The 8,298-nt window shown below is 57.4% G+C and overlaps 1 protein-coding gene across 1 annotated transcript; it reads left to right on the forward strand.

Annotated features, from left to right (window-relative positions):
- Nucleotides 1-992: 992 nt before the first annotated feature.
- On the forward strand, nt 993-7,971 carry BCL7C (BAF chromatin remodeling complex subunit BCL7C). The gene is made up of 6 exons (XM_026662315.1): nt 993-1,279; nt 2,303-2,381; nt 2,512-2,620; nt 6,134-6,295; nt 6,588-6,673; nt 7,384-7,971. The coding sequence occupies exons 1-6, from the start codon at nt 1,188-1,190 to the stop codon at nt 7,528-7,530; spliced, it is 675 nt and encodes a 224-aa protein (XP_026518100.1). The 5' UTR covers nt 993-1,187; the 3' UTR covers nt 7,531-7,971.
- Nucleotides 7,972-8,298: the final 327 nt, after the last annotated feature.

Genomic DNA, 8,298 nt, shown 5'->3' on the forward strand with positions numbered 1-8,298 from the left:
GGGAGGCTGGGAGCCAGGACTCCTGGGTTCTCTCCCGAGCTCTGGGAAGAAGTAGTACATTTAACTCTTTTCTTCATGTCCCTCACTCCTTATATGACCCAGACCTGTGTAACATCACAGAGACCCCCCCACCCCACCCCACCCGCAAAGCTATTGCCCGCACGGTCCCCCCCCCGCTATCCCTCGCTCTTTATTTATCGTGCGGGTGGGGAGGCGGGCAAAAAGGAACGGGGGCCCCCCAACCTTCCCCCCCCCCCCCCAGTTCTGCCCAGGCCCCTCACTCCCGACCCGCAGCCCCCCGCCGGTGCCCCTCGACTCCGGCCCACAGCAGGTTGGAGAGACCTTCCCTTGTGAGGCTGAGGTCATGGTGACCCGGACCCCCCCGCCCCACACACACACCTCCGGTGTGAGTCAGCGACAGCACAATGAGCTCAGTGTGGGCATCCGAGCCCCTCCATTGTAATCCCTTCCAAGCCGCTTCCAGGATTAACGAGGGGGGCAGGGCGTGGGAAAGGGGCGGGGGTCTGGGAGCCGGGACGCCTGGGTTCTCTCCCTGGCTCTGGGAGGGGAGTGGGGGCTAGTGGGTTAGAGCGGGGGGGGCTGGGAGCCAGGACGCCTGGGGTCTATGTTTGTCTCGGGGAGGGGAGTGAGGTCTAGTGCTAGAGAACCCAGGCGTCCTGGCTCCTAGCCCCCCCCCTCCCCCCCCCGCAGGCCCCAGCTCGGCTCGCGGAAGCCGGGGAGTTTTGCTTCCGCTCCGCCCTTTCTCCGCAGCGAGCGGAGCTGCTCCGGCCTGGCCCCCGCGACCGGAACAGCCGCACAGACAGAGACAGCCGACCGGACAGAGGGACCGACACCCCGCCGGGAGGGGCGCTGCGGGGGCAGGGATCCATAGGGGGGGCGGGCAGAGACAGGGACGGGGGAGATAGGAGCGGGGGGGTAGTAGCAGTGGGGATATAGGAGCAGTGGGGGGGGGTCTATGGGGCGCCCTCGCTAGGTCCCAGCCAGGCAGCCGGCGGGGGAGCGGTGGGCGATCGCTGGGTACAGAGGTAGGCGTGGGGGGATTTGGGGCTGGATGGACGGGTGACCTGTTGGACAGACAGACTCCGAGTGAGCCTCCTCTCGGGCTCCCCAAGACCCGTCGGACGAAGGTGTTGTTCCCCTCCGCCGCCCCCCCGGGCGCCGTCCCCATGTCAGGGCGCACAGTGCGGGCCGAGACCCGCAGTCGGGCCAAGGATGACATCAAGAAGGTGATGGCGGCCATTGAGAAAGTGCGCAGATGGTGAGTGGGCAACACGGGGGGGTTCCCAGCTGCCCCATCCCAGAGGTGGCTGCATCTCAGTGCCGGACAAGCCAGCCGCATGCGGCGTCACTGTGCGGCCATCTCCCACCTGCCCCACCCCAGAAGTGGCTGCATCTCAGTGTCGGGCAAGCCAGCCGCATGCGGCGTCATTGTGCGGCCATCTCCCAACTGCCCCACCCCAGAAGTGGCTGCATCTCAGTGCTGGGCAAGCCAGCCCCACGCGGTGTCACTGTGTGGCCGTCTCCCACCTGCCCCACCCCAGAAGTGGCTGCATCTCAGTGCCGGGCAAGCCAGCCCCATGCGGCGTCACTGTGCGGCCATCTCCCACCTGCCCCACCCCAGAAGTTGCTGCATCTGAGTGCCGGGCGAGCCAGCCCCGTGCGGCTGTTCATCACCTGCCCCACTCCAGAGGTGGCTGCATCTCAGTGCTGGGCGAGCCATCCCCGTGTTTAAAGTAACACCCTGTGACTAAATGCAGGATCTGGCCCTTAATTACAACAATTAATTATTATTCTATGGTTTTATTAATTCTTTTGTTTATCATTCGCCTCCCTTTTGTGGTGGCAATTGCTCCTGAGACATGAATGGCTGTCAAATGATTTACCCTGGCCTAGGTGATATGTGTGACACTGGTCAAGAGAAGATAACAGTTTACTGCTGCTGCTGTTTAGAGGAGTCTCTGCTTTAACTCAGGGGGTAGAAGGATGCCATTTGAGGGTTTCATCCCTCATGACAGAGGATGATAAACTACCACTGCTACTAGCTAAAGGCCTGGCCTCTTTAGCTCTGCACAGAGGATAGCAACTTCCCAACGCAACTAGCTAATGGCATCAGTCCTTTAGCGCTGCATAGTGGATAATAACCTACTACTTCTGCTAGTGAATTGCCTTACAATCAGGTATATGGGGGTGGGGGAAGGAATCTCTGAAGATTTTGGGGGTGGGGGGGATCTCTGGAGGGCTATAATCCATCCAGTTTAATTCCTCCTCTCCCCCTACCCAGGGAGAAGCGCTGGGTGACCGTGGGCGACACGTCTCTGAGGATCTACAAGTGGGTGCCCATTGTGGACCCCCGGGATGAGGTGAGAGAGGGGCTGGGCGCCCGTCTGTCCCAACCCCACCCCTACTGCGCTACCCTTGCCCTTCCTTTCCAACCCCCCCCTCCCATTTGGAGGCCATCTCTACCCCCCCGCTCTCTTCCCCTCCCTGCAGGAGAAGCGGCGCCTGGCCGGCAGCGGGGAGAGGCACAAGGGCCGGGAGAGGAGGGGGCGCGTGCCCAGCCCCCGGGCCAACCCCGCCCTCCTCATGCTGGACCTGAATGGTACGTTTCTGGCGGGGGAGGGGACCCAGGCGTCCGGGATGTTGGCTCCTCAGGGGCTCCCGCAGCATCCCCAGCTCAGTGAGGCATGAGAATTGGGGAGGGGCAGTGGGACTCAGGCAGAGAGCCACAGGGTGAGGAGGGACCGCAAGGGTCATCTAGTCTGACCCCCTGCCCAGATTCAGGATTTGTGTGTGACCCATCCCAGACAGGCGACCGTCCAGCCACTGTTTAAAACCCTCCAGGGAAGGAGCGTCCACACCCTCCCTAGGCAGGTCTGTGCCATTGTCCTCCTGTCCTGCCACTCAGGACGTTGTTCCTGAGATTTCATCTCAATCTGCTCTGCTGCAGTTTGAACCCGCGGCCTCTGGTCCTGCCCTCCAAGAGAGAGCCACTTTTCTCCATCCTGTTTATGGGCTGCCTTTCCCCCTCAATCTCCTCTTTTCCAAACATGCCCAGCCTTTGCTCAGGTGGCTTGCCTGCCATCCCTTTGACCACTCGCCGCTGGCCCCTTTCCAATTTCTCCACATCCTGTCTATACGCCGGTGCCCAAAACTGGACACAGTCCTCCAGCCGAGGCCTAACCAGTACCGTCCCCTCCCGTGACTTGCATGCGACGCTTCTGTTCATTGCATTTGCTTTTTTAAATTTTTTTTTGCAAGAGCATCGCATGGCTGACTCATGTGGAGGTTGTGATCCACTGCGACTCCCAGATCCTGCCAAGCCAGTTACCCCCCATGCTGTATTTGAGCATTTGGTTTTTCTTCCCTATGTGTAGCACCGTACATTTGTCTTTAGAATCATAGAACTGGAAGGGACCTCGAGAGGTCGTCTAGTCCAGTCCCCTGCACTCAAGGCAGGACTAAGTATTATCTAGACCATCCCTGACAGGTGTTTGTCCAACCTGCTCTTAAAAATCCCCAATGATGGAGATTCCACAACCTCCCTGGGCAATTTATTTCAGTGCTTAACCACCCTGCCAGTTAGGAAGTTTTTCCTGATGTCCAACCTAAACCTCCCTTGCTGCAATTTAAGCCCATTGCTTCTTGTCCTATCCTCAGAGGTTAAGAAGAACAATTCTTCTCCCTCCTCCTTGTAACAACCTTTTACGTACTTGAAAACTGTTCTCATGTCCCCTCTCAGTCTTCTCTTCTCCAGACTAAACAAACCCAATTCTTTCAATCTTCCCTCATAGGTGATGTTTTCTAGACCTTTCATCATTTTTGCTGCTCTTCTCTGGACTTTCTCCATTTTGTCCACATTCTTCCTGAAATGTGGCGCCCAGAACTGCACACAATACTCCAGTTGAGGCCTAATCAGCGCAGAGTAGAGGGGAAGAATTACTTCTCCTGTCTTGCTTACAACACTCCTGCTAACACATCCCAGAATGATGGTCGCTTGTTTTGCAACAGCGTTACACTGTTGACTCATATGTAGCTTGTGATCCACTCTGACCCCCAGATCCCTTTCTGCCATACTGCTTCCTAGGCAGTCATTTCCCGTTGTGTATGTTGAATTTCATTGTGTCTGTGGCCCAGTTCTCCAATGTATCAAGATCCCTCTACCTTCCAAAGTGTTGGCACGCCGCCCCCAGCTTTGTGTCATCTGCAAATGTGACCAGAATGCTTTCTATTCTTCCAGCCAGGTCATTAATAAAGCTGTTAAACAACGCCGGACCCAGAACAGATCCTTATGGAACCCCACTTGAGTCCTCCCTGGAACCCGACATCATTCCATTCATAGTCACTCAACCAATTATGTGTCCACCTAATGGTATTTGTTCTGAGCCCGCATTTTTCCAGCTTACTTATCAGAATGTCACGTGGGACTGTGTCAAAAGCCTTGCTGAAATCCAGGTATATTATGTCCACCGCTTTCCCCCTATCCACCAAACCCGTTACCCTGTCAAAGAAGGGAATCAAGCTGGTTTGGCAGGATTTGTTCTTGGCAAATCCACGCTGGCTGCTGGCGATCACCCTGTTCATCCTCCCGGTATTCACCCATTGAAGGTTTTATGCATTGCTCCAGTAGCTTCCCAGGTATCCAAGTCAGGCTGACTGGCCTATAGATCCCCGGCTCCTCCTTTTCAAAGATGGGCACTAGGGTAGCCCTTCCGGGACCTCTTCTGTCATCCGTGAATTTGCAAATATTATTGCCAATGGCTCCGAGATGTCTTCAGCTAATTCCGTCAGCACCCTGGGGTGAAGAGCATCCGGCCCCGCTGACTTGAATTCATTCAAGTTGGTCAGAAGATCGCCCATGTGTTCTTTATTGATCCCGATCTGCAATCCTTCCCCGTTTTTGTCTGTGGTAACTTCACGAGTTGCACATGTCATTTTATGTGTGAAGACTGCAGCAAAGTAGGTATTGAGCAGCGCTGCCTTCCTATCATCTTCCATCACCCGCTCACCTTCTCCACTGAGCAGAGGCCCCGCACCGTCTTTGATCTTTCTTTTTTGTCTGGTGTATTTGAAGAACCCCTTCTTGTCTTTAGCGTTCCTTGCCAGCTGTAACTCATTCTTTGTCTTGGCCTTCCTGATGGTGTCCCTACACGCTCCTGCGGTTCCCAAGCAGACGTCCTTGGTGACATGCCCCTCCTGTCTGTCTCCCTTTTGGGTTTCAGATCGCTAAAAAGCTCCTTGTGCAGCCACTGGGCTCTTCTCTTCCCTCGGCATCGGAATAGCTTGATGTTGAGCCTCTAGTATTATTAAATCTTTTAGGAACGGCCAGCCCCCTTGGATTCCTTTTCTTCCTAATTGGTCTTTCCACGGGACGGTGCCTGCTATTTCTCCGAGTCGGTTGACATCCGCCTTTCTGAAGCCCAGTGGCCTTGTTTTGCTGTTCTCAGGTCCTCCTTTCCACAGGATCTTGGAATCGGTCAGATCCGGATCGCTTCCTCCCAAATTCCCGACCACCTTCACGCTGGCAACTAATTTGTCCCTCTTGGTCCAAACCAGCTCCAAACGGTTTCCTTAGCTGTCTGGATCAGAAAGCTGTCCCCTACCCACGCGGAGAATTGGCAGGACGTCGTATGTTTTGCTGCCACCGTTTTCCAGCAGATATCAGGGGGGTGAAGATCCCCCATTAATACTAGCTCAGGTGTGCCCTCATCCAGGAGGGCGGAGCAGGACTCTGCCCCCTGCCCCCAGAGACTGAGGAGATGGGACCCAGGTGTCCAGAATGGGACTGGACATTTGGGATGGCATCATAAAGGTTCACCCCAAAGGGTCCGTGGGGAGCAAGGGAATGGGACCCAGGTGTCCGGGATGTCTGTGCTCCCAGCCCTCAGGGGATGACAGGATGGGACCCAGGCGGCCGGGATGGCAGCGTGCCCAGCATGTCTGGAGTGAGAGGATGGGACCCAGGCGTCCGAGATGGCAGCGTGCCCAGCACTCCTGGAGTGAGGGGATGGGACCCAGGCGTCCGGGATAGCAGCGCCCCCAGCCTCCAGAGAAGTGAGGGATGGGACCCAGGCATCCGAGATGGCCCCCACCTGTAACCCTCTCCCCTTTGCAGATGAGAACAGCAACCAGAGCTCGCTGTCTGAGACCTCCCTGGCCAAGGGGGGAGACACCAGCTCCAGCCCCACCCCCGACCGCAGCCAGACGGCAACCCCCACCCCGCTGGGGGAACTGAAAGCGGAGGACTCGCAGCCCCCCATGCTGGGGCAGGAAGGGGGTAAGTGCCATGGTGCGGGGGAGGGAGGCTGTGTTCCCTGCCCCCAAAGGAGGAGGGAGCGAGTGGAACCCAGGAGCCCAGGACCCCCAGCACTCCTAGGGCATGAGGGAATCCAGGATGGCATCACTTCAAGCCCCCAGGGAGTGAGGGGATGGGACCCAGGCAGCCGGATGGCCATGCTTCCCGGAGGGCTACAGCAGACGGGGGCTGCATGGGATTACTGGTGGTGAGCTGGCACCAAGGACCTATAACCCCAGGGTACTCCCTTGTCTTCGTTCCTCTCTGGGTGCAGACTCTGGGGTGCTGCTGCTTGAGGGGACGGACGAGCCCCCCATGCTGACCAAGGAGGACCCTGTTCCAGGCCTACTGGAGTCACAGGTGCATGGGGAAATTGAGGGGTGAGGGGTATATGGGGGTGGGCCATGGGAGGTGGGGTGGGTGTAGATTGGGGAGCGCATGGTGCGGGGGAAATGCATGGAAGAGTGGAATTGAGGGATGTATGGAGTTGAGGTGTTGGGTCAGGTGCATGGAGGTGAAGGCTGCGCGGGGGTGGGTTGAGTGGGGTGGAGACTGGGAGGTGGTTTTGGTGGAGGTTGGCCCATTGGCAATGGTTGGGTTGAGCTGGATAGAAGTTTGACTATTAGGGAAGGTTGGGCTGAGTGGAGGCTGGGCCAGTGGTGAAAGTTGCATTGGGTTGGGTAGAGGTTGGGCTATTGGTGAAGGTTGGGTTGAGTTGGGTTGCATGGAGGTTGAACCATTGGCAAAGGTTGGGTTGGATTGGGTTACGTGGGTGGAGGTTGGGCCATTGGCAATGGTTGGGTTGGGTAGAGGTTGGGCCATTGGTGAAGGTTGGGTGGAGGTTGGGCCATTGGAAGGGTTGGGTTGAGTTGGGTGGAGGTGGGGCCATTGGCCTGCAGGTCTCATTGCTTATGTTGGGGTGGGTGCTTACCCATGGCACAGGAGAATGTAGGGAGGTTGATGGGGATCTCTGGGTGGGATCGAGGCTGGCATACCAAGGTTGCTGGGGGTGTCCATCCCCCCGGCTGCTCTCTCTCAAAGTATAACACCCCTTCCCTTTTTCCCCAAAGGGGCAAGAGGATGCACCCCCCTTTGAGACGGCCCCAACCTTCCCGCAGCCGGTGCTGGAAGAAGAGGACGATGAGTCCATGGGGGCACCTCCCCTGAAGCGCATCTGCCCCGAGGAGCAGGAAATGGGTGTCCCCCACTCCCCATAGACCTAGCCTCCTCCCTGCCCTCTCCCCGGCGTTGTGCCGCACTGGAGAGCATGGCGGGCAGAGGGGGAGCTGGGCGGGAGGTGAATCATGCTTGCCAAATGCACAAGGACCAAAGACACTTTGAAGAGGATGTTGGCGTTGGGTCAGGACTCCTCGGAGGGGAGTGGAGGCTGGGGGGTTAGAGCAGGGGGGATGGGAGCCAGGACTCCTGGGTTCTCTCCCCAGCTCTGAGAGGAGAGTGGGGTCTAGTGGTTAGAGCAGGGGGAATGGGAGTCAGGACTCCTGGGCTCTCTCCTTTGTGGGAGGAGATGGGACATGGGTAGGGAAAGATGGGCAGCATCCCCTGATGCCAGACTCTGAGGGGGCCTGGGTGGATTTTACATTCTCGGTGTATATACGTATTTTTTTGGTCTGAACAATAGACTTTGCTATTAAACTGCTCATGTGCCTCTTGTGCCAGTCATTTAACAGCACCCCCATGCAGCCCCAGCCCTCCTAAACCAAGCGAACGTCTCCTCTGCACCCCAGCGCTGAGATGCAACCACCTCTGGGGTGGGACAGCTGGGGAACAGCCGCACAGTGACGCAGCACGGGGATGACTCACCCACTGCTCAGAAACACAGCTCCTGGGTCCCCATCTGGGTTCTGTTTCTTTTGGGGTGATGCGCCAGAGGATGGGGCTATATCTGGACTATAACGGAGGCCTCCTACAATTCCATGAACAGGGCCTGTCACGGAGTGTGGGGGAGTCAGGGCCCTGCACCCCCC

This window comes from Terrapene carolina, unplaced genomic scaffold (assembly GCF_002925995.2).
Source record: "Terrapene carolina triunguis isolate 2854851 unplaced genomic scaffold, T_m_triunguis-2.0 Scaffold25955, whole genome shotgun sequence".
NCBI classification, from domain to species: Eukaryota; Metazoa; Chordata; order Testudines; family Emydidae; genus Terrapene; species Terrapene triunguis.